The 27,387-nt window shown below is 38.8% G+C and overlaps 1 protein-coding gene across 1 annotated transcript in view; it reads right to left on the reverse strand.

Moving 5' to 3' along the window:
- The window catches only part of PLCB1 (phospholipase C beta 1), a 442,993-nt gene that overhangs the window by 109,065 nt on the left and 306,541 nt on the right, over positions 1-27,387 (reverse strand). Inside the window, exons 10-14 of the mRNA XM_067292708.1 lie at positions 23,097-23,243; positions 14,441-14,598; positions 9,152-9,234; positions 2,098-2,182; positions 1,453-1,630 (exon numbers count right to left, since the gene is read on the reverse strand). Of these exons, the coding sequence (XP_067148809.1) occupies positions 1,453-1,630; positions 2,098-2,182; positions 9,152-9,234; positions 14,441-14,598; positions 23,097-23,243 (651 nt within the window). The remainder of the gene's footprint in view (positions 1-1,452; positions 1,631-2,097; positions 2,183-9,151; positions 9,235-14,440; positions 14,599-23,096; positions 23,244-27,387) is intronic.

Raw genomic sequence — 27,387 nt, forward strand, 5'->3', positions numbered from 1 at the left:
TGGGGTCCATTTCAAGTTTTGGAAAGGAGTGGGTTGGCATATGCACACTTATTTTTCTGTTGCTTGTAATTTGTCTAAAGCAAATCATGAAAACAGAATTAAAACATTCCTGACACCAGGGTAAATCTTCCTTTGAAATCCAAGACCTACTCCAGAGCACGACCTTTTTAAAGTTTCTTAAAACAATGGTTGAAAATTCTTTCTTTCTTTCTTTGCTTCTAATAGGATAAACAATGTCATCCACAAATACAGCAGGACCATTTTTAAAAAAATTTAGCTTGAGGGAAACTGTCAGCATGAAATTTTTCAGCCCAATTAATCAGAGTATAGAAAAAAAGTATAAGCAATGGAAAAAAAAGAATTTCTTATAGCAAATGGTAATGAACTTGTTTTCTAGTCAAGATTTCAATCTCACACTGTAAGTATTCTAATACTAGGGCATAAACACCTACACTTCTAGCAATCCCAAAATTCAGTCTTAAGAGGAAAAAGAAATTCTGATGCAGGGAACAAACACTAGGCTGGGAATTAGGATATCCAGGTTTTATTGCTTGTCCTGCTGCTGATCTGTTTCTGTGGTTTAGAGTAAATACATTATCTTTTTCTTTGCACTTTTTTCTTTTCTATTTAGGTTGTAAGCTCTTCAGGGCAAAGACCACCTCTTACTATATTTTTGCACACCAACAGTCACAGTGGGCCCCTGCAGATCCTATAAGCATTACCAGAATATAGCTTTTAAATTACAGCAACCTTTCTATTTAATTTCTGACTTCGAAAATTCTGCTGATAACAAACAAGAAGTTAAATATTATTTACTGCTTTTCGTTGCCTACATTGCCTACAGCTCCTGATGGTAACAAGCATTTGTTTTCAGTATTAGTTTTGCCTGTTTCCATCTTTGGAACATATGAGCATGTCACAGCACTTTGCACAGAGGTCTGTGACTTGTTCCCAACTGATGTGAGGCAATAGTGGATCGAGCCCTGTCTGTCTGAGGAGCAGATACCCACCCCACAGGTTCCCTTAATCTTAAACACTGCAGAATCACTGCAGTTCCACAGCGTAATGGGCTAAGACGCAGCACGGCTCTGAAACGACACCAAATGCAAGGCACACCTCAGAAACAGCAAACGGCGTTTGCATTTGGTGGGGGGCTTGGGCACCCAGAAAAGGCACCCGAAGGCGGTGCGGCTGGCAGCTCGCTCAGCTTCCTAAGCAGCGCAGATAAATGTTAGTACACATCGCCGAGCTTTGGGTCACCAGCTGAGTGCTTCCTTAGCCTCGAGCCTTCTTAGTCTCCTGGAGCAAAGCCAGTCACCTTGTTTCCTACTGAGCAAGACCCACACTGGTATGTCTCCACCTTGCTAGAGCAACGTAAATGGGTCGAAAAGCACAACTGTAATTAAGCATTTGTGTTTTAGGGAGAAGTATATTTGTAGATTCAATTATTACCTGCTCCAGGGGAGGAAGGTTCAAACATACTAGATGTATCACTGCATGTGTTAGAAGCTTGCTCAGAGAGCTTCTTTTTTGCACTTCCATCTGCAGACTTATGTGACTTCTTTTTATTCTTCACCAGGATTTTGTACATTAAATCCATAGGGCTTGGGAGAGGAACCCCAGGTTCAAGCTTGCAGGAAAGGAAGAGAAATTTGTAACAACAACAAAATAAATGAGTTTATAGCAATTTCTTAGGGCCTGCTAGGTGCAAGACAATTTTGTAACCTCTGTGAGCCCTTTTAAAATGAAATGTATTTTCCACAAGAGGTAACCGCCATACTAAAAGAAACAAGGCTACTGGGGGCACTTAAGAAGAAAAGAAAAATGCCTTATGAAATGTCTACAGTAATAACTGCAATAAGTATTAGTTCAAATACGAAAGCCTACATTATAAAATGGCAGCTATGAGAATCAATTGCATTTAGAGGATTACAATTCAGAATATCAGAACAAGATTTGTATCAGAAATCATATGTTTAACCCCCTCCTTCAGATTCTCTCTGGGAAGGGGGTATATGAAGAATGACACAGAACTAGAACACTTAAATAAGAATTCACACAGAGATTTGTGATCTGATAAATACCAAGTCATATTACCGGATATTTTTCCAATGGATCCATAAGCAGTGCATCTCCAAATATTAATCTGCAGTATTCTGCCATTTTTGCCTGCTGTTTAGGGCTAAAGGGGGGGAAAAGAAAGAAATAATTGAGATTTACTCATGCTACAAACTGAAAGCAGCAGCAATGGAGCGTCTAATATCCCTAAACTAGATAAAATTTGCTGATCCTATCATTGTGAATTGTTCACAGAGATCTAGATATATCATGCAATTTCTCGACCTCTCTAATAGAGCTTATCAAAAGGATAGTTATACATGAGGTAAAGGCACTGTTCACTTGAATACTAGTAGAACTGAACTTTTAAGATTGAGGTAGATTTTCCCATGCACTTAATGAAAAATAAAAAATGAGTATGTCAGTTGTTAGTGTATGGAAGTAACTGTAACATGAATTTGCCTCTTTCAGGCAACGTCTTTATTCAAAACCTAAATATTTTCTCCCTTATGTCCCTTTTATGTTCCAGGCACTCTTTCCCCCCACACTCACCGCATTTGGATTTCTTTCTCTTTTTCTCACACGTAACCTAGGGCATTCAAACCAAGACAGTTACACTGAAAGCAGTCTCATCTGCAGGTACCTCTTTTTCAAACGTCCCAAACCACGGGAACCTATTACCTGACCTGGCATGTCTATATGGCACAGCCATATGGAAGAAGGGGCAGAAGAGATTGTTCGGGTATCAAAAGCAGTAAAATTGCATCAGGAATAGGCACTGGTATAGAAGCAGCTAGTTCAGGCCCAGCAAGGTTTTAGGGCAGATTTTGTTGCAGCAGCACTTTCCACCCTACTTGTGTTATCCCACAGGAGTCGAGAGCGGTGCCCACGCAGCCCCTGGAAGACTGCAACTGCATTTCTGCACTGCGTCCCGCTATGAAGCGGTAACATGGTACCCGCCTCGCTGGCCAGGTTTGCACCAGAACCTTTCACGGGTCTGGCCAGCTCAGCCAGGACGTGGCATATCCTCATCGCCAAAAGTCATAGAGTATACTACCACCAGGAGATACTATGTCAGGCTGGAGAATTGCCATAATAAGTGCTGGTATAGCCATATTTTTTACCCATAGCATTTCATACTATATGCATGCAATATGCATATAACTGGGACAAACACACCCAAAAAGCCTTCCTAGTGGAGACCTGGACTTAACAAGCTGCTAGGTGGAGCTGCTGGATGATAATTTTAGCTCGTTGCTTGGATCAGTGGTGAGATTCTTTTTTATCAGATACCGTGCCAGATTTTACCATAGTAATTTACTTTGGTGTTTTTCATGACATCCTCTAGGGATAAGCCAAACCTCAGCAAACTCTACTTATAATCAGTTTGCCCAAAATGCAACCCAAGAAGGAAGTAATTCCTGCGTATCACAGTGATGGGAGTTTTAGGACTGAAGATAGGTTATACTGCTTAGAAATACTACTCAAATCTTCTTAAAATGCAGTTCAGAGCTACAGTCACTCTCTTTCTTCTTTCAGACAACTGTGTATTTTTGTTCTATATGCCTGTTTAAAATCTGTAACATCTGAGCTTAGGTCTCTTTGAAAGTTTCTATTTTTGATACTCTGTTGGGAAGTCTCAATTAAAGAAGGACAGGTTTATACTGCTTAATATAACTTCCTCAACTGATTGCTAATTATATCATGGAAGATACATGAATGGTATAAGCAATTAGGGTACTATGGAGCTATTTTTCATGACAAAACAGTGGGGTATATATGAAAAGAGAAGTGCTCATTTTTTTTCTTGTAGACTAACAGTATAACCCTGTGTGTTTAGAAAGTTTGAAAATCCCAACATTTACTGTTGTATTTCATCACTTGAGATTAAAATAAGCAAATACCTATTCCCACAAAGTGTTTTTAGCATATGTGACTAATCTTCTACATGAAAAAAGTTAAAAAAGATATAATGGTGGGTTCCTTTTAAAGACTCTCTACATTATCAGAACAGTATAAAAGACCTCTCAGGAGAGAAAATCTGCCCAAGGTGGTCTCTTCTCACATCTGCACAACTATTTACATTCTTGCTGCTCAAGCAGTTCCCCTATTATGCTATGACTACTTTGTCATTAGGTGGCCCTTGAGCGTGTGGCACTGGAGCAGTCCTGGGGTCAGCAAGGCCAAACCAAAGCTGAGATACAGACTGGATGGCATTTGAGTTGGAAAACATAATTTCCCTGAGTTCAGCATTCTGGATGTCACTTGAAGCCAATACAGGCTAAACTGATCACCAGCTCAGTCATTTACAAAGCGTATTGCAAGCAGGTTTTAAATGATTCCACAAAGCTATGGAAGTGCTGCATGCGGTCTAAATCACTACAGTATTTCATTAACACTCTCTTCTACATGCAGCCAATTCTGCAAAAAAGTTAAGAGCCACTTTCAGCTGAAGGTGTAAAATTAAGATGAGGACAAGCAAGCCAGCAGAACGAAGAACCCACAAGGGAGAAGATGATGGGAAGAATAAATCAGGCAATGACAATATCTAACTGCCAGCTATCAAGGAAAAGAAAGGCATGTCATTCTCCTCTAGTAAGAAAGCAGACCGGGTATTTGCTGAAACTCTTGCCTCCAAGGGGAGTCATTATAAGGAGGTTTATCTCAATCTTCTCCACCAGTGTATATTTTGAATGGATCCATGCTCTTAGGACCCAGAAAGTTCAAAGGATATTTCCCTGAATCAAAAGAGCACAATTATTTAAAACTTAGTAATAGACATGAGATCAGACATCAGCTTCTTTAAACGGGCACATCAGCTCCAAAAAGAGCTCTCAACAGAGAACAGACAGTAGCATGCAAAAGCTAAATCTAATAAATTTCACAGGATCGCCACAGCTAGAACAAATTCTTTTCATCTTCCATGTTTCACTACATATTTATCTCAAAGACAGCCCGGTGAGCACTTTCATTTTTGCAAAAGAAAAAAATTTAATGCAGCATATTTTGGCTTAGCATATAAATTCCAAAGTTATCACTTCCCAAGAGGAAAAAGCAGGAAAAGGAAAATTACATGAAAAACTAACAGTTTTTAATATTATCAAAAAATCTTGCAATAGTAGACCAGGCCAAACTAGGAAAATTTGGGCATTAAAAAATTACTTTTCATTGTGATCTGGACTATATATACAGATATTTTTAAAATCTCTTAAGAAGGGAACTGAGAAATTTAGGAGATATAAAATATTTAGGAGTACCAGCATTTCACTGAATGGTATTTCCTGTGTGTTCCCTACTTATATATTGTTTTAAGAGATACATCATTAATAATAGTATAGATTATGTATTACTATTAGCATTTTAAAAGTTAGAATATTAGTCTCTTTTTATTTTCCTTTCTTTTCAAAATGATGAACTGGAACAACTGATTGAGATACCTACTTTTCTGCATCGACATATTTCCCCATTTGTGTTGTTATGAAATAAAAAACCAGATACTTCCTAAAGTAAAAAATGTCTACATCTATTGCTATGGAAAGTTGTCTCAGCATTCAAGCAATTTACTGAAAATTGATTTTCTTGAAAAAGCTGACTTTGTCTACTCAGTATGCTTTTCACTGTATGGATCTGGACAGGTAGCACATAGAGTAAATAGGTATCCCCCCAAAGATGTCAGGGCAAGGCAAGATTAAGTGGAACATGGTACTCGGAGAAAGGGAAATATACTGTACATGAAGAAAATATTTCATTAACTTTACTGTATTGTTTGTATTTTGTTTTACTGTGTTTGCATTATGCCTATGATAAAGGTCAGTCACAGAGGCTCTTTGGCACTACTGCAGGACTTCTCCTCCTAACTTCATGTAATTAGCACTCCTGCAGAGACCACTCTTCTGCGTAAGACACAGATCCTTCCCCAAAGTGTCTAAAATAATTTAAAGTGTAGGAAGAAAAAGTGATAAAAATCCTGTTAATATTTGAAATAATAATTCCAGCAAGAAATCAGCTATATGAATAACTGTAATTAAATTTAATCTTGGAAGCAATCTTATATGGATACTGCTCAAGGATCACTTAACCTTTTGCTATGTCATCAGTGCATTTCTAATTATAGAGTGTCTGCTTTCAGATTTGCAGATAGCTTATCTTCTTGTAAGCCCAGTTTCAAACGTCAAGGTCTTCTCGAGGTCTTTCCAACATTTTCAGGGCACTTTTCTATTTTTTGACAGACTCATGTCTTAGTACTGTCTTTTTTTAGTATGCTCATTGTGACTTCAATCAACACAATTGGTATTACACATAATATTTTATATATTCTAAGATCTGAACACTCACCTCTCTTTCTAGACTTTTTACTGTCTAAACTTAGGCAAGAATGAATATACTACATGCTGGAATTACAGTAAAGGAAGTAAAAATTATTCACATGCTATAAAACCATTTCAGAGGAATCCTTCTAGGAAAAACATTGAAAGAAAGCAAAATGAGATGATTAATATCAGTGCTAAAAAGTAATTTGTTCACTAGGTAGACAAAAAAAAAGTGTTAAAAATATTCTCATGAACACAAACCAGAAAGAAGAAAAATTGCACTTTAACTCCAGTTGTGATTAACAGTGTCATATCTGTCGTGGTGATTTAAAACATATTTACCTCTGAAAATCACAGTCTTTTAAAAAAGACATGAATACAGAACAGAGGTAAAACCATATTTCTGTTTAAGTCAATGGCAAGATTTCTCCTGATTTTTATGGGACCAGCATTTCACCCATGAATACTGACCCTCATAACTTGAAAATCAGAAGAAAAATTGGTCACCCAAAAGAAATGGGAATTGATGTCAGGGGACTTGTTTGACAGCAGTTCTATGAAAACACTTATAGCATTGTTTCTTAATACTCAGGGCAAAAACCATCTTTCAAATCCAGAAGAAAAACAATATTCCAAGTAAATGATGAGACAAAAGGAGCATTCCATGAAATTAGGTGAAGGTTTCTTTGAGTGGCATGACTAATTGCAGATTTCTCTAGCAACTAATGAAGAAATGAAGGGATAATTGTAGCAGTCAGTAAAATAACTAGAAATTATTTTCAACCAAAGCAAAATTAGAAATCATACACATTAACTCTGGTGATTTACTGCAGCAAAAAATAATAAATAGCAATAAAGCCTCACAAAGAGAAAATATTAAATATTGTTTTACCAAACTTGCTTTACTAAAAACTTGCTAATGTCATAGCAATGCAAGAAAAAGACCATCAGATAATGCAGTTGGGGCGATTGATTATTCCATGGCTAGAGTTTTCTGAAGAGAAAGGTCCACTGATTTCTGTGGGCTAAATTGCAAAGATGGGAGTAATGCAGCAGTAACTCTACTCCCTCTTCAACACGTTCCTGTAGTATCATACCACCGTCAATTTTGACAAAAGTTTCATCTTACAGTATTAAAGCCACTTTTGTACATAACGCATCTGATGTGAGTTTATTTTATGTCATTGTTTACTTCTTTACTTTCCTAAAATCAAACAGACCACCCTGGAATAGCCAAAGATTTAACTCTTAAGAATTTTAAAGAAAGGAAAATGTACTCATAGTTAAAATAAATCAGATGCTGATTTGTCTCATCTGCCTTACAGGAACACAGTGAATACAAATTTTAAAAACACAGAAGAATGAATACAGAATATGATACTTTGAAGAATGACAGGTGAGAGCGAGATCTTTTTTAAAGACCACAGGTTAAATTTGGAAGCACTGTGAAAAGCACTGTAAGTTACAACCTACAGCTGTAGGTGAGCTTAAGTGAGTCTAATGTGATATAACACAGCAAAAAGAAAAGAGTGAGAGGATTTATTAGAGAAAGAAATGAAATACAGTATCATTGTGGTCTTTCACAGGGAGACTGAAGTGATTAAGCAGGATTTAACAGTTAGGTAGCCATTTTAGTCATAACCATGTGGCCTCAAAGGGTGAGCAGAGCAAGCACATATTTGCCCGCAAAAGGCAGTGTAAACTTATCCTCTAAGGTATTAAGGTGGCATAGGTCAGCTCTCAGATTTTACGTTTTTCTATCTACATCATTTTTGATCAATATTGTCACATCTGTTCTCCAAAACACTCTTACATAGCTTCTTCTACCAGTTCCTTCCCTTATGATGAGAATGTTCTTCCTGAAACAATGGAAAACCAGTTAGCCCTCACCCTTTGCTCTCCTCAAAGAGAAAAAACGCCAGCATCTTCTCTGATTTGCATTATATCATTCATAGCTGCCCCAAAGATTATTTTCTATTTTAAATGAAAAAAAAAATCTCATCCCAAATTGGCCCCAGAAGGGCTGAAAACATTTTCACAGATGAATCCAAAGGGGAAAAGGCAACTGAAGTTGAGGGACATTTATGCGTCAATGAGACCTCATTTTAAAAAATGTGTTCCCTATATTCAAATCTAAATAAAAGACAGTGTCAAAATGAAAATCACCCCCCCACACACACAAAAAAAATTAAATTAGCTCCCTGGGACAAATTTAAAAGTGTTCTCACTCCTTTTCTTGTTTTTTATTGAACAGGAAAATGTCCCTATTTTGTAATTAAGAAAAAAACACATAGCTTGGGCAAACTGGTATTTTTGGTCAGAAATGGTACATTTGCTGTCATGGACAGCCATGCTGCCCATTTTGCAATCCTGGCTGGTCTACGGTTCTGGGCTCTACTTCTGATACTAGAGTAACAGACCAAATTCTGCACACAGAATATGTTTATAGTGCAGCATGGGGTCGTAAACGAGTGAAATATTGCTTCTTTTTCCCTGGTGAAGCACTGCTTCACTCAAGCAGCACGTACTGCGACTGCAAAGCTAGCAGGATTTCACTCACAATTATCCAAACACTCACTTTCATATGAAAGGTTCTAGTTCAGGAGTGTGTTCAAGAACATGCCCAATTTCTTCTGGTTATCTTGGCTACTTAGACTGCTATAAGTTTTTGAGATAAGAGCTATTGATAACGTCAGGTAATAAAACTGCCACAAATGAATACATAATCCTGTGCTTATTTGTAAAAATATAATACTAAACAGGGAAACATGGTAATTACTTACGAATCCACGTGATTTTCAAAGGAAAGGAGGATTGGAAAAGGTGATGTCTTAAATGCACACTCAGCAATAGCTTCTATTACTTCCTAAAGGATTAAAATGCATACAGTTACAAATCTGTGTGTCTAAAGGAATGACATTTTGGTCTTTGTAAAGCAAACAGAAAAGAACCCGAAGATCTGATATCCTACCCAAACTGCCTGAAATCATATCCAGCTCTTCCATTCTGAATGCCTCAGAAGGCTCTGGACATGCTTTTGCAGCGACCAAATTTTTCAGTCTGAACTGTAATCAGACCTCCAAAACGTCTGAATAGTCTCAAGTGTTATATTACTCCATAAATGACTTATGCCCAGCTAAATCAAAAGCTTAAGTGTAAAACTTGGTCTTTTCATGGAATTGTTCCATGCCTGAAGCTATGTTTTTTGTGAATTATTTTACATAATAATAAACATGCTTTGACAAACTTGTATCTTCTAAACATCATCTGCACAAGCACACATCTGTAAAATCTTTAGTTACTCTGACTCACAAGTTTTCCTTCCCTCTTTTTGATGTGAGAAATAAAACCCTCTAAGGCAAAAAAAGGAAAAAAAAAGTGTTTCGGTTATAGGAATTGACTGTGTAGTAATCATCAGACACAGGGCTCAGAAACTGAAGCTTTTGTAGAAGCTTCCTTTCAGCTTTGATAGAAGACGGCAACTGTAAATCCAGCAGAGGAATCATTTGATGACACTAATTTTAGTTGGATGCACAATATATCCTATAGCAACGCATCACTGTTAGAAGTTATTCATGTTTCTCTATCGGAATACAAATTTCTTTTCAGGGGAACTTACTTGAGCACCGAAGACTTCGCATATTCATTGCTGTCAACATCTGTAGTTTAAAAGACCCCACGAGCCTGTTCCCTCCCAAATCATAAGAATGACTAAAAGTTGCAAGATTTATTTACTTTAAACAAGCCCTCTATTGGGAGTTCTTGTTTGTCTTCTGTACTTTTAAAAGTTCAATTCAGAAGCATAACAGTTAGAAATGCGCTTCCTAAAATGAAAGCCGAGGTTCTGGCACATTCTTACAATTTCAGATTGTAGAAGCTTGGTCTTGAAGAAAAGCACAAGCTATTTCAGAGTTGCTGATACGAGCTAGGATATACCAGAATTTACAGCCTTCACATAAGTAGGAAAAAACACAGCTCAGGCACAAATTGCCATAGTATCCCTTAGAAGATGAGAAATCAGCTCTTTCAACACACTCTAACACGTGATGAATGACTATATATAATAAACTGCAATCGCTAAATGTTTAAACCCTTCACATACCACTAACCATTCATATGCTTCAACTAAGAGCACTTCTGGCCTTTAGAGCAAGAAGAAAGGCAAAGCGTTTGCCCAAAGAGCAGTGAATGGTGCAGGAGGCTGGATGCAGACAGGCAGGAAGCTGCACGTTCATAGCAGTCGTTCTCCCACTGGGGGACAAGACCCAGGGGGTGACCTCCAGAGTCACGCCTGCCTCTCACTTTCTCTCTAGCTCCAGGAAATTGCTAAGTGCTGGTCCTACCTTAGACTGGTCACTGTGGGTGGGATTTTTAAAAGCATCTAAGGCAGTCTTGCCATTGCAAGGGAAAAACAGGGCAGAGAGTGGGATTACAAATACTTAAGTCCTCTCACCTTGATGCTTTCCACCCACAGCACTGGCATTAGCTTGGTCTCCACCCACCTACACCTCACCTTGGTTACAGACCATCATACAGTGCTTAAGAAGATGTGAGACTGGACATGAGAGGTACTGCAGAGAGCAGTCTTCAAGTCTTTCTGGAATATTTAGTTGTGACGATCCGCTTGCAGGCTGGACCTGACGACTCTTTATGCTTCATCTATTCAAAGTGAATATGAGACAGCTCAAAGGACCTGTGTGTGTACTCATACCTCTACAGCCATCTCTAAGTGCAGGCTTGGGCATTAGCAACACAGCTGATGTTAGGCAGGTCTACTCTTCACAGACACTTTGGACTGACATTGTACTTGCAATGCAGCCATGCTGCAAATGACTCAGGAACATGAAAACACAGTTGGGCCTTCTACATCTTTGAGCCACTCTGAATATCCTGCTCACCATAATTTATACAAATGTTGGGTCTGGCCATGTTTTGATGTTTCCCAGATTTACCGGCTATTTTTCTCCCCTTGGAAATGTCAGACTCCTCAGTCCTACCACTAGAGAGGTAAACTGGAAATCTGTGACAAGCTGTTTCTAAAGGACCAACAACTTATGTTCAGAGAAAGATACAACATATGTCACACTTTTAACATTGCTTTGATACTGTGACCAAATTCTACTCTTGGATTTATACAACAGAGCTGAACCAAGACAGCAGTGGTGTTCAACAAAACAGCAAAACTATGCTACACGCTTGCGTGTAGAAGCAGGGAATCTTGCTCTAGTTATGGACTAGCTCCATAGAGTTATTTTCAACAGCATTCTCAACTAGAAAAATAGAAAAAATTCAGCATATGGGGGAAAAATAGCCTGAAAGAGTAAAGCCAGGCTGATACAGACAAAATCTGAGGTAAGAAACTCAGACATTGGTTCAGTGGAGAAATAGGCATGCTGGTGATTCAGTCTTGCAGTGTCTTCTAATGTGAATGCAAATCTTTATGGACAGGAAAGAACGAAACAATGAGTTCTGTATCTTACTTCAGTGGCAGAATGACTCACCTGAAACAGTTCTCCAAGGTATATATAAAGTACACACACACAGACTCCTGGTTATGGCATGGAAAATATTTCCGTTTCTCTATAGGATCACATGCTTGCAGCAGCTCACAAGCTGCAGCTGACAAAAGCTTCACAAATTGCTGTATGTCATAAGGGAAGGTAAAAAAGCCAACACACAGCAACATAAGAATGGGGAGTATATATTACTTCCATGTCTACACTTCAGAAAACCTATCTGAGGCAGTGAAAAGTGGCAGACTGGACAGAAGCGTTGTGTGCCATGGTCATGCCAAAAGCGTGAACCGATAAATGAGTCATCAAGAGCCAGTGGTCACTCTGAATTGATTCACACACTTCTGACACATTATTTCACTACCATTTTGCTCCTCCTAAGTCAACCACAACAGTTTGAGGGATGAAAAGAGAACAGGTAGTCAATACATTTTTACATTTTTTTTTGTGTGGAGAAAAAAACATTTGCCCTAAAGTGAGAGATTCCTGAGCAGGTTTAAAATATCTTCCGTCATCTCCCCTGCCAAAACAATGGCTAGAGTTGAACAACCAAGGATCATTCTCCTTCCAGCTAATGCTCTTTTTAAGAGTCAATTGGATTAATTCTGTTTTAAATTCCTGCACATGGCCAAAGGAGTTGAGAGTTATCTTCCTTAATTAAAGGACTTTCAGGAACCAAACTCTATGCATATAAACATCAACCAGTTTTCATCAGTTCCATGGGAGAGTTAATAGCAGAAGTGCAAGAAGGCTGTATTTTACATTTTCCTGTGATTAAGCCAATCAGTGGAGAGTTAGAGAAAACAAATTGGAAAAAAAAAGGAAGGAGTGTTCTGGTGCAAGTGAAATTCGGTGTTTTGTCTGTATGGTAGTATACTTATTTTTTCTAAGGGAAGTTACTATCTAGACAAAAAAACCTCATGCTTCAAGTGTGGGAGATGCTTCAAATCCGTAGCTAGTAAAAAAGCCACACTTATCACCTATAATACAACAGAGTTCAGAAATGGGTATTTTTCCACGTCTTCTTGCACACAGGTAAGTCTAGAAATACATTTCCATGAAGAGATAGTGTCTCAAATGAACAGGAATTATTTCTTCAGACTTCTAAAATGATAACCTGGTGTATCACTATAAGCTGTGCTGACTAAAAATCTTGATAGTGCAGGAAAACACCTCCATCCTGCTCCCGCTCAAATCCTCACAACCTCACATCAAAAAAAATCTTTGAGGATGATAATAACAACAATTTAAGCAAGATGTTATTGCTGGGTATAGTATCTACCTTTTATTACAGAAAAAAAACAAAACCCTGAAGATGAAATTCAAAAACACAGGCAAAATGTTTAGGGTTTGAATGGCACTAATATCCCCTCACATTCTCCAAAGCTACTCATTTTTCTTTTTCACCATCAGTGCTTGAGATCTGACCCCAAGCATAAGGGATAAGGGTAAGGTTGCACACACTACTATTAATTTTTTAATTAGTGAATGTAATGATGAGTGTCTAGATCCCACGGATGGGACCTCCCCAAATGGGGATGAGCAGCCTGCTGTTTATTGGAATTTAAAGGCTTGCATATTGTAAAGATTTAAACTACAGCAGCTCTTTCCTACCTTTTTTCAGCACTTTTTGTTTCCTACTTTTCTCAATAACCTGCTTGTTACCTGGCTGTCAGATATCCAAATGTTTAGGGAGACAATGAGTTCACATCTCAAGTATCACTTGAAAAGCATGGCACAGAGTTTCTCTCCTGGGTTGTGGTCAGTCTCACGCCCTCTTTTCCCACGTGGGACATGCAGCAGCATCTCTCCCTGCCAGCTAGCTCCTGCCTCTGTTACTGAGTAGGGCTAGAAGGCACTTGAAGAGAAAGGGGCAACCCTGCCAGGGAGTTGAGAAGGCTAATCAGGCGGAAAAGAGAGAAAGAGGATATTCAGTTCAAATCCTTGCTCAGGCCTTTCCTTGTGGCCTACATTACAGCTCTCCACACTGCTGCATGCAGGATTCCCTTCCTGTGCTGAGAAATGTAGTTATACTACATACTAGTCCTCCCTCCCAGTCTTCCTGGCTCCATATCTGCCCTTAGATCCACTTCACACTTGCCCTTTCAGTGTGCAAAACCAGTTGCAGCAGTAATATTTGGTCTTTCAGCTCTAACTGCACTGGCCTGTTTTCTCCCCTTCCATGAGATACTCTGCATACGCATGCACAGGAACACGGATCTGGAAGGGCACTGCGAATGACACTGAGCCCGGTCCACTGATATCACAGGCAATCAGGCCATACAATCCCTTTTCCTGAGATTTCCACAGTCACCAATAATCTCTTCCTGTGAAAGGCTGGAACACTGCAACTTCCTTCGTCTTCCAGTGATCCTGCGTGTGTTCCGAAATCTCCTCTGAAGACGTCTTTTTACCCCCAAATTATTCTTCCCATCTACCTTTGTAGTACTATTCTCTGAGTGCTCTTTTTCAAGCTTAGCAAGGTACTTGCGATGCGCTTGATGCAAAAGAAACTGCCCCGGCTGAAGCGAACTACCCCCGTGTGCTGTGCTGTTGTACCTTGAAGGATATTTCGGTTGTCATGGTGAATCCGTGTGTAATGACTGGCTCCTCTTCTGCTGTTCGTCCTTTCCAGCAATCGAGCTCCACACAGCGGCAGCCTGACAAAAGCACTTGCCGATACATCTCCACTGATGAGTTACCAGCCAGCTGCCCAGCTGCGACAACATAACAAGAACATGAAAAAAGGGAAGTCATTTTGGGCCTCGGGAATAAGTACGAATAATCTAATAATAATTAAAGCTAACAGCGTCTTTTACCCTCAGCTGACAGCGCAAACACTCAAAGGCATACAAAAAGCATAAGGACTTAATGGAAATGACTTAGGCTGAGTCAATGTCATGGTTTGGATTCTGCCCTCAGTTAAACAACTGTGAGTGAGAAGAAAAAACTGAATAGAAGCCAATATTGTTATCTTGATACAAAGGTTTTGTTAAACAGTATCAATTACATAAAATAAAATGGATGTCTCGGTTCTTAAAGATTTTGCTATCCTTTGACAAGCAATGTGAAACTCAGAGGCAGCTTAACACAGCAAAATCATGTTTTCTCATAACATGCAATATAGTTTAGTTTAACACAAGATAAAACAAACTTCCCGCACAGTCATTAATGGTACCAGTAGTGGGTCCCAAATCAATATTTCACACAGCAATCACCACACTGAATTGGTCAGTTAGATTTCTTGATGGGATACTGCATTATGCAGGGAGAAATTTAATTAGACTACCAGTTTCCAACAATGACATAATATAAATCTAAAAATAAACAGGGAAAACTCAGCACTTCCCACACTTGCAGACTGTTTAAAAAACTAAATAAATCCAGTTGTTTCATTCAGGAAAGGATACCCAGCCAGGGAGTCTTCATCTGCTACAACAGGTTTGGTTCCAGTGATATTGATACAAATTTCTTGTAACAGAGAGGTAAAGATAATAAAAGAATGGCTTAGTGAGCGTTTTGGTTATGGAGAAAACAAGATGCAATTTCCTGCTTTATAGCAGACTTCCTGAGTGGGCATTTCTGGATTTGTTGAATGGAATTCACTTGTTTTTTAAGGAGGCAGGGAGCTCATTCATGCTAAAGATTCTTCACTGATGGGGTCATATAAATACTTGAGCTACACTGACATAACATAACGCAGATTACTGTAATCCTCATTTACTCTCTCTTTGGTTCAGTGTTCAAGTCTTGTTTTGGGAACTACGTGTTTTGGTTTGCTTCACTAAATATCATTGTCTGCCTTCTCTATGTTTTTACTCTCCACTATAAATTGTAACCAAAAAACCCTTCTGCTTGAAAATTCCTGTTTACTGTGTGTGTCCAGTACATGATCTGGAACAATCACAAATGCTCCACAATAAATTCACATTACTCCTATTGAAATCCATAAGAATTCTCGGCTCCTGTTGGAACCCATGGGAAACATATGTTAATAACGGAAGAATTTGGACAGTGCTGGATGACTCTGAAAATCCAAACAGAGAACTAGCAAAGTGACAATGTGTCTCTTCTTTACTTCAGTTCTCTTCTGTGTTTCTCCTTTGATTATGGCAGGTTATCTTTACTCACACAAATGCTTTTTGTGGTGCAATCGCAATGTCTAGGGTAAGCAGTTGCTCTTTTTCTTGCAGGATGAAAACAAGCATGAGCATGTATCAAGGTACAGCAGCACATGTTTTTGTGTACTCATCCTAATAGTCTGGTTTTGAAAACTTAGCTCTGATTATATGGATCCTCTGAACTGTACCGCCTGAAAAACTGCATTCATTTAGAAAACTGTTTGCTTTCACGTACTCTTTCTTTTCCCTCAAAGCATATTGAATTTTGATTAACAAAACATTTTATGATTAACAAACTCTACTGTATTTCCTCGGAGACTACTGTCTGTTATTACTGCTAACCATTCTGGACTATGAGATCTTTGACCTTCAAAGTCCTTAAGTAAATTATGACATGCATCACTTGCCATATGACACTTCTCCACACTGCCTTATTAATAAGACTCAGCCCTTTTGGAAGAATTCCTGCTAAGGATGAGCAGATATTCAACCTCCATAACATTCAATCTTCAGAAAGACTCCCAGTCAGCGCGCAGAACGGAAACAAATGTTTCAGTAGTCTCAATAGCTTATGGAATATTAGAAATATGAAACATTAGAAATGTTCCCTCAAATGTTTTTTACACATATTACTTATAAAATTCTGCTGCGTGAATCTCCATTTGTATCTATTCCAAACTATCCCTTTAATAGATGCATTCTAAAATGTGCTAATACAGACACTAAAGGGAACACCCGCAGTATGATATTTTTAATATCCTGTGTATACATCATATTTTTAATGCTGGAAACTGAATTTTGTATTCCTTTCTATAATACATACAGCATCTACACTAACACCATAGTATTTTTATCACCTTGTGCTGCATTGGACAAGGAGAAACAGATTTTTATAAAAATTAGCTTTTCTAAAACATACTGAGCCAAATCATATCTGACATAAACCAGAACAGACACTAAACTCAATGGGCTTGTGCTAATTTGTATAAACTGAGAATGTGACCCATGTTTTCCCATATATATCAGTTCCTCATTTCTATAGGTTTAAGCTACTTATTTCTCAGCAAGTGCATCCTTCCTGGGTTTATTCATTGCTGATTTTCCAAGTGATTTTCTACTGTGATCCTGCGTACATTCTGGCTCCCAAAAAAGACTGACTTGAGAGAAGCAAAATATGGATTTCAAATATTCTAAAGCTCCTACTATTCTGATTCATGAGTGGGAATCAACACTTTAAAAAGATACACATTATTTATGATATATGGATTTGAATTTTGATTATGATTTTAAGACATGTATCCTCTCAAAGCTGGAGGATATTTGGATCCAGGTGTTTAGAGTCACTTGACTCTTTACTGCTCTGAAACTGGAACCCTCCCCTTGTCCTCTCATAGCACTACCTTTTCATGGCATGAAGAAGTGCCTGCGTACCCTCTTTCCCCTGTGACCCAGACCTCATCTCTTAAGGGAAGTCCTGGAAAAGCAATCAGTGCTCTGGATCATGCACTACAAATACGCAGACTCAGACCCCTGTGCTGCTGGGTGTCGTGCTCTTGACTCTAGCACTGAGAGAAGGTGCTAGTGGCTGAGTTTCTTTGACACACTGCATTCATCTGAATTTATTCTCCTTTCAAGCTATTTTGCCATGCACAGCACAAGTGAATTAGACTGCTCACTGTGACATATTCTGCTACCATTTGTAAGCAAGTCAAAATAAGGCTTTTACCCCGTGCCTTAATGCTTTACCCCAGACCAAAGGAGGACGTGTGGTCAGGCTTGCTCCAGCCAGCCGCAGGAATACAATTGCCGTCAGTATTCACTCAGGCCCACCCAAGCATAAGATGCAACACTTGGGTATGCCAGAAAGGCAGGGGCTGGCCGACCTCTAACTTCGGATTTGCACTCAGCCCACTGGCAGTGCCAGGATCTTGAAAGTAGCTTGAAAACTCACTGCTAAGCAATAGTGAATATTCCTTGAAGGAAACTAAATGCTTTAATGAACTTGTCTTTCCTTTTTCCTCCCAAGAACCTAGCAACCCAGATCCAACCAAACAGTATTTTTTTGTACTCTTTATGTTTACCTTGGTTGCTAGTGGAGATGAGCTTTCTCCAGAAATTTTAGTGCTAACTGCAGATCTGAATTAGAGTAATTAATTTTGCTTTGAGGATACAATCTCTATGATTGTTTCTTTCCCTTTCAAGAGGTTTCTACTCACTTTTAAAAGTGGAAACTCACTTTGAGTATGGCTTCAGAAAGAGGGAATTGGTGTGAATGAAGCTGGCAAGGGGGGAGCAGGTACCCCTTAATGAAATAAAAAGATAAACTGAGGTTTGGTAGCACTAGTATGAACACTCAGGCATCAAAACTGGAGCACTGATATAAAAATTTGATAGAGACCAAAGGAGCGTCTACACGGAGGTCTGCTTAATTTCACAGCTGTCTTCACAAAAAAACAAACTCTGCCTAAGAAGAAGATGTAAAAGAGAGTGGAGAGATGGGAATCACAATCTTACTGAAGCTGCTGATCATCTGCAGTGTACCGCAGATAGCTGTGCATGTCAACATATGGATAGTCCATGTAATCTTAATCCTAGCTAATTTGACTCTATATGGTGATATATCATAGTTAAAAACATCCGTCTGTCCATTTTGGGTATAATCTTCTCTACTATAATGTCTAAACATTCAAATTTTAAGCAGTTTTTTCTACCACATCTTGGAGCTGGGAAAGGGGTCGGCAGCATCCACTACGTCCCTTCTCTTCTCCCCACCTCGGTTCCTCCCCCAGCCCATCCTTCCTTTCGCTTCCTGAGGGACCAACGGGGCTTCAGGAGAGGCAAGGCCCTCCTCAAGGCTGCGCAGGAAACCTTTTTCAGAGCAGGGGACAGAACCAGGGTCTCCAAAAGTTCCACCTAAGACCTGCCACACAGATCAGCTTTTCACTTTATAAAGCACAATGGCTTTCCCTCCACTGATTTATTTTTTAATAAAGAGTCAATGCAACAAGGTAACTGTGAAACTGTAGCTGCTTCCACAGTTGCACTGAATAAGCCACTGGGAGCAGATAGTCTCTGTAGCTTTCTTGCTGTGAGGTGAAATTATCATGTTCAAATTAACTTAACTGCTGGAAATTCAGCCCTTTTTCCCATTGTCACATGGGCTTTTAAGATATTCTGAAGGGGAATTGTGAAAAATAGCGAGAGTTGTAAAGTAAAAAATACCCCCCAAAACTGCTGACTGATGGAAGGGGACAACCACTACCCCTTCTTCTAACCCCTTAACCCTCATGCTCCATCCCAAGATACACCGTGGCCCCAGCACAGTTCCCGAACGCCTGTAGGAACCTCATGTATCTGCCTCAACTTCTGGGGAAGGATTAACTCAAGCTCCTGGTGTGAGGACAGCGATGGCTCCTCCTCAGCTTGGCTCCTACCTGCTGGGTGAGCTCCTGGCTCTGGATGCTCCTACCCTCCAGCCCACTGGGGAGGCAGAGGAAGGCCATGGTGGCCTGGAGGATAGCGGAGGCTTTGGGTCTTGCTGGCTGATCAATTCAGCTCAGCTCGAGGGGCACAAAGCAGCAGCCAGCCAAAAACTGCTCTTAGTGGTGTTACATAAACTCACATGCAGAGCAGGCACTGCCCAGTCCTTCTTCCCTTCCATATGGCACTGTAATCTCTAAAATTGTGGAGATACTGTTTGGGAGGCTTTGAGGGTGAAGAAGGCTTCGGGGAAGTGCTGAAAGCAGATAATAAGCAAAAATAGCATTGACTGAGGAATAACTGAGACCAGAAAAGCTGGAGGATGGTACAGGAGAGGCCTGTAATAGCAGCAATACAGGAGAAGAGAACATGCCCCTCACAAGATTTTTTTCTAGAAATAACTGAAAGTACTGGACTGCAAGCAAGGAAGCGTGGGATAGTCCCGCGCTGGCTAGGCACCAGAAGCCCTGTACTGACAGCTCTGCAACCTACTGCTGTATTTTGATTCAAAGACAAAATATGTGTTAAAGGCTTATGATTTTCATATTTAGCATTTCACATATTCTTTTCCTCTGAACTAAAGAAAAAAACAATATGCAACAGTAATGATGCATAATCATTATTTATCTTTGACTTTGGGTGCAGCTGAGAGAAACGCTGCAAAGTCATTCCCAACGGTGACAACAGCAATAACCTGAGGCAATATTGGTGAGAAACCCGAAAAAAGCAGGAACATTAAGGGTTTGAAGGATGAAATAAATAAATAAATATGACAGTAACAAGAAAAAAAAAAAACAGGAGAGAGGGGGAAAAAAAGTTTCCAGAAAGACACCAGCCTAGGATCACTGTAAATCACTTCTTTCTTGATGGATTTTTACCTTTGTTCTTAAAAATTACATTTCCCTTAGAAAAAGAAAGCAGTAACACTTCTAAATAAATAATCAGGACTTGATGTACTGCCAAGGGTTTCCACTAAAGGCTAGGAAAATGATCAGGGTAATTAAAAATAAATTCAGAGTGTGCACATGTTTCTTTTTAGGTTATAATGTTGTTTCTTTGTGGATCCTTTTTCTGGGTTAAAAAAAATAACAAAGGGACAGATAATTGGTAGGGCAATAAGCACAGTAATAATAAAGTATTGCTACTGAATGGTTTTCTTATTGCCCTAATAATTACTACATGACTATTTGCCATTTCATAACTCAAATGAGGGCAGAGGTGTTACTGAAGCTTCCCTTCCAATGCCATAAGCACTTCAGCAGGTTCTTGGAAATCTTCTTGGGTAAGAGAATAGTTTAATACCATTTCTTTTATGGGTCTCAGCTGAACTAAGTCCTTGCGAGAAGCGTGCAAAAGGCAATGTGATTGTTGTATCTGGTCTAGTCTGAAAGCAAAATCTAAGGCAGCCAGGTTTTGTAATACACAGATAAAAATCAAATCATTAATCCCATTGCCAGCCAGCTGTCACGCATTTGCTGAACATAATGAACCTACTAAAAGGGAAGGGCATGTGTTTTGTGCCTTTAAATGTTAAAATACACACTCTTAAATGGAATTTGAAGGTGGTTCAAACTTAATTTGTTCTCTCCTCCAGTTCACTCTCATTTACTCCCCTCAATTTATTCAGCCAGGAATTTTACGTTAAAATAACACTGAAGAACATTGAAGATCATACTTCTAAATGTAGTTTCTGAAATTATTTAAAAATGCAGGCCAAGAAATCTGTAGATGCAATCTGAGATGACTTGGAGACTTTCACATACCAGGCAAAGCAAATTTGAAACAGTTTCAAGGTAAACTTTCATTCTGCTAAAATAATTAAGTATGTTAGGTCATTTGTAGTGCCGAGATGCTTAAAAAACAGAATGGGTTGAACTAATGATGAATTTGCATCCTTAATTCGTTACTCTTTGGCTTCTGTGCTTTTAGACCTTTAGAACATGACTCTGTCCTGATCAGGCCTGATAAAAATCTGTGGTGTGGTACTTGCTATAAATTCATGCTCGTACAGGGGAGGGCTCTATTTTATCTCTTTAAACCAACTTCTAGGCAGACCATGCTGTCTGTCCTCCCTGTGGGCTCTGCTTCCTGCATTTGTACAAGAGCTTTGCTGTTGAACCAGATTCCTCCAGGAATTCTGCCTAACGCTGCAGCGTTCTGCTAAAGTGGGCCCTAATCCTCACTGACAGAACAAAGTCCACACTGGAGGTAAGACGTCTGCAGAATATCATAACTAAAAATTGCTTTTGCTTTGGAAGTGTCTGCACTCTTCCAAAGAGCATAAATTTCTGCATATTGGAATCGTAACTTGAAAGTGGCCATACTGATCTTCATTTCTTTTAATTCAAAGAAACAAAGTAGCTGTCAAGCTGAATACTTATACGTGTTTTAGCACAAAACACATATTACAGCAAAGATATAAACTTCTGAAAAACGGACGTCTAATGGAAACAATGACAGTTCATTCGCTTAATGAAAGTACTAGAAGGTGCTGTAGAAAGTGCTATCACAAACACAAAACAGACTCGAGAAACTACCACATGGTCTGTTTAGACAGGGCATCACCACTGCATGGTTGTGTTTAGATTACTGCATACTGGCATTTTGCAGTCAGACTGACTCAGTCAGTCAAGGCAAGTCTGTTAATTTAATAACATTAAAAGACTATAATTATACAAGAGACACATTTTTAGCACATATCATAGCATTACCTTTTTTATGTAACGCAAAACAAAGAAACATGAAATCCAATGCAAGAAGAAAATTCCTTGTGCACATCTGCTTGTCAGAAATATTTGCTCTTACATAAACCAAACAAACCTAAAGTTGTGAATTTACAAGCATTTTTTCACATTAAATACATCTTAAGACTATAAAAGGATTGCTGAAAGCTGGATTCCTAAACTGTGTCTTACTGTTTTAGGAGTTTTGTTGACTTTGGTGCACAAATCATACAGTTCAGACTTGTTAACTCACTCTAACTGAAATTAGCAGGAGCTTCTGGGTGCTCAGGGTTTTAAAAAATATGATAGCACCTAAACATTACAACTCAGACAGTAAATATGGTCAGGCACCAGATTTCCAGTCCTCGCAGATATGAATGGACTGTCAGAAAGCTATGTGCCATTTTGGGAACTCACTCTAATCTCTGAATCAAAGCAAATTTCATTGAACTCTTGACCTGAAAAAAATGTCAAATTTGATGTTCAGAGGCAAATTTATTAGCTGCAGAGACATTTCTCATATTCTGGTTTGCTTATTTGTTTGTCTGTCCTTGGTTGTCATTAAAAAAACACATCATTTCCTTTCCTCCCCAAATAAGGACCTGTTCTGAAATTCTATCAAAGTTGTGGGAAACTTTCCAGGGACTTCACAGGGCTTCAGATCAGACCTTATCTGAACAACACAACTGCTTTTAACCTGTTAATAAAAGTATATTTGATGTATGTGTGGAGCAGTTCAAATAACAATCAGAAGAAGAGCTACCCTTGCTTCCCTGGAGACTAAGCTCTGGCATCATTCACTGTTGATGATTTTGGTTTATTTTTTTGTATCCCCACAAATATGCTATGAATTTTTATAAAGTAAGAAATCAGATATCTCTAACACTGTACCTGTGAGGTAGGTGTTGTGTGAGGAATTGATGAAATAGTGTGACAGTGGTTGAGACATATCTTCATTTAAATCCAGTTTCTCAGGTGGAACAACGCCGTTCTCTTCTCCACTCAGATATCGCATAAACCCATCCACTGATATCTGTCCTGAGAGAAACACAGACCCAGGGAAAGCACCAATTAATTTCATGAACAGATTTTGGGACATAGAGATTTTTATATTCAGCATACACTTGGACAATAATACATGTGAAAGACCATATAACCATCAGACTGGTCTTCATCTAGTTATTAATGTAGTCTTTTTACCTCATTTTCAGCCATGTAAGCTGAAGATAGTCCACATCCCTTTAAGAGAAATCCTTTCATAATCAGTATCTACAGATTATCAGAGGCACAGGGGAATCAGAGATACAGAGGGCTAAAAGAATAGACAAAATAAATTATGGAGTACCAAGGAAGGGGTTCTTCTGGGGACAGAAGAAGGCATCCCTGCTGGAGGAAACTAGGAAACCAGTAAACAGAGCGCCACGCAAAGAAACAGGCAATTTTGTTCTCTTTTGAATACGATCCAGGACGAGTATCTGAATGGAACTAAACTGCAAAGCAAGTGGAAACTAAGCTTTCTTTTGTAATTCCTGTGTTCCAATTCCTATCTTACTGGAGTGCCAGCATAAATGAACATTTTATACGCTGCAGGCAAATTAAAAAGCCAAGTTCTATCCTCAGCCCAAACACAACCATTGATGTGAGTGGAGATGTGTTTATTACTTCAGGACAAATTTCTCCTATCAACCCTTCTGCCTGAATATTGTTTGTAGGGTTAGTGTTGATTTGCACACTTGGACTTAAAAAAAAAATCCAGTTGTCTATATTTAATGTTTAATGCTGCACTGAATCAACTTGGGACATTTTTCTTTGCCTCATATTTTTGCTATTTTGTCTTGCTTTCATCTGTTGATTTGCTCACCTGCTTAGCTGGAGTTAATTCAGTTACTTCCTACAGTAAAACAGGACTTCTCTATCTTTGAGGAACCATGAAGTAGCTACATGACTGCTGTCGCTCAACAATGAGAATTTCTTACCTCTTGCCCCGACCCTGAAATATTCTGCCTAGTATCTCTATCCAAAAACGCTAGTCAACTGACTATGGATTGAAAAATGGAAGACCTCAGTTCTACTCCTAACTCTGTTACTCTCGCCTTTAGGGTCAACTCCTTTTTTATTTCAAAACATACAATCTTACACACATTTTTTTAACATATAGAAGAGAAAGGGGCAACCTTCTACCACTTTTCTAAAGATCCTTGCATACACATGATGCAAATGTAGCACGTGAAGTATCTACTTAAAACCTGTACTTGGACCTTGGTATTTGGCTCTTGATCAAAGAGGAAAAGATATGATAGTTTTAAGTTCTGATGCCTCATTTTGAAAAGAACCCATGATGGTAGCATTAAATGAACCTATTCATACGACAAAAAATGTAGTGATAATACAGAGCAATGCAATTATCATTCATTCTTATGACAACAATTGTAAGGTGGTTGGAAGGAAAAACATCAAGTCCATCCACTATTTTAAGACTGTAGTCTGAGTGCAGTCTTGTCAGGCTCTACAACTGCTTTGTTACAGAGTATTTAATCATCCAGATGGAGGCATACATACTAGAAAAAAGACAAGACAGAGAAAATCAAGAAGAAAACAATACTGAGGTTTCTCATGACACAAAGATTTATGAACAACCAATCTGCTGTGTGAATCTACCAGATATATATTGTAAGTGTAAACAGTATTAGGCACTATCATGGAGTTAGCTTGAGCTAAATCCATTTACAGAAACACCCTGCACTGACTTCAGTGGGATTTAGATATGATCTGCAGCGTACACTGACACCACACAAGTACTGAAAAATGGATATGATCTGAATGGGATAGCTGCAACATGGGGAACTAGCCAAGCCATGTCATTACAGTGATTTGCTCATTCTGCTGTTTGAGATAGCTCAATAGAGTCATTTTGCGTATCTCTGTCTTGTTTTGAATGCACCCTTTCAGCCAGGGTAGGAGGCTTAAAGTTGTTCTGCCATTCCTGCTCCAGGCTCAAATGAAGCAAAGTGGCTGTCCCACCTCCTTTAACAATGCGTCAAAAAACCTGCGGAATCCTAATCGTACGGTGTTCAGAAAGAAAGGCTTCTATTTGGCTATACAGATATTCATGTAGACTCATGTAGACAGAGTATCCAAGCATCTCAGTGTGATCTATGCTTTTAATCCTCAGAGCATACCTGAAACGCAGGGACTTTGCAGTCCTCGTTTTACAGATGGAGACCTGAAGCTACAGATAAATTGACTGGACAACATTCCACGAAAAATCTGTGGGTTAAGCTGGCAATTGAAATGCGCAATCTTCTGAACCCTGGTTAGGTTTCTTACTCACTTGAACATCTTCATAATAAAAGGAAGCAATGCTGAGGCCTGCATTTCCTTCCTTCTCTCTATTTTGTGGTTCATTCTGCTTCCTTGCTCCCTTCCGCATTGCAGAAAGTTGAAAGAACACAAGGTCTGCAGAATGGTCCTTTTGCATGTTACCACTGATATTAACATAAATCACAGCAAGTATTATTCACACTTATAATTACATAGTTTCTGAGTTACACAGTTATCTGAGCTTATGGCTGTAGAATGCTATTTTCCCCATCATAATTAAGCAGTCAGCATTTCAGATCCTGAAGCAATTTGCAAGTTCAATTACAGCCGATATCACACTGGTGAGAGTTTGACTGTAGAACAGAGATGGCAGATGTCAAAGACACTTTGTGTCCTGGATATTAAGGAGTAGATTGTTTGTGACCAATGTCAATGATATTCTGAGTCCAGCTGCAGAGAGGGACAATCCTCAGTGGACAGTCATCCAAAATGAAATAGCCTCAATTTATTGGTAAGATTTGCTCTCTATTTTCTTAAGCATATTACAAATTTACCTCAGACAATTCCAAGAAAAAATAATTTGTGATCCTTTCTTTCAATAACAGCTGTCACCTTTTATTTTCAGATCCATATTAGGAAGATTTAATGATATGATTAGATATAAAATATTAGAGGGAAAAGAAACATACCAGACAAACACATAAGGACAAGGTAGATTCACACTGAAATGCTCTTCTGCAAAAACAAGAAACCAGCACAAGCACGAGAATGGGACAGAGGGCTCAACCATACAGAATCAGGCAGGTCATAATTCCCATTTGGTTTCTGTTGTAGCCCAATATTTTGGCTACACACACACACACACACACACACACACACACAACTACTCTATAATCATCCGAACCCTAGGTCTTTGATATAACTTTCAATATAATTAGTATACTTCATATACTTAAAACTATGGGGTTAAACTGGCTTGTCTTCTTTTTTTCACTCACCATTGCCTTATTTAAATTTGATCTGAAGTCACTTATTAGAACAAAGGCAGATCCAAAGCTCACTTGGGTTTGTTGAAATGCTACCATTAATTTCAACCATGTTTGGGCCAAGACCTTAATAAATAATCCTAAAGGTAATGCAAAGGAAGACGAGAACGTAGATCACTCTCGGCAGTGTTGGAGCAAGAAGAGCAAACTCTAAGACGTAACCATACCAGAATCCATGTTAACAGTTACAGAACTCAGTTAAGATCCTTTCCTCTACTGGGTTCAGAGCTTACTGGTATGAGGAATTCGTATTTTTCTTCAAATACTTCCTCTCAAATTTATCTGGTTAATTAGAATTTCTCTATGTGGTCACTTAGTGGTGCTTTACTTAAAAAACTCAGATAGTAGAAACTTTAAAATTCTTCCTTTTTCTTGTGGTTTTATTTAAATGCCCAACACTTAACTCCTGCCCACCGTGCCACTGGAACGCCTTCTACTAAATATATAACCTTCTTAAGAAAAAAAAGTACACACAAAGATCCAACTATTCATTGTGAAGGCAACCTCGGTGCCATTCATATCACAATGATTCTTTTTCATCATCTCAAGATTTACTCTAGACATGAAAAAGAAGATTAAGCATATTCTAATCAATCTTTCAGTTTTCAACTCAATTCAAATCCACTTCTGCTCAAGAGACAACTACTATCTCAGCACATCTCTTCAAGAAGCAACTGCATAATGTGCCACAGCTGGATTACTTGCAGTTTGTCATAACTATCTAATTGCTACATAGAAGGAAAGATGCTCATGCTGTTTTATTTTATGATTGACATATGGATATTTTTTCTTCATGGGACTTACTATACTGCAGA

Source organism: Apteryx mantelli, chromosome 3 (genome assembly GCF_036417845.1).
Source record: "Apteryx mantelli isolate bAptMan1 chromosome 3, bAptMan1.hap1, whole genome shotgun sequence".
NCBI classification, from domain to species: Eukaryota; Metazoa; Chordata; class Aves; order Apterygiformes; family Apterygidae; genus Apteryx; species Apteryx mantelli.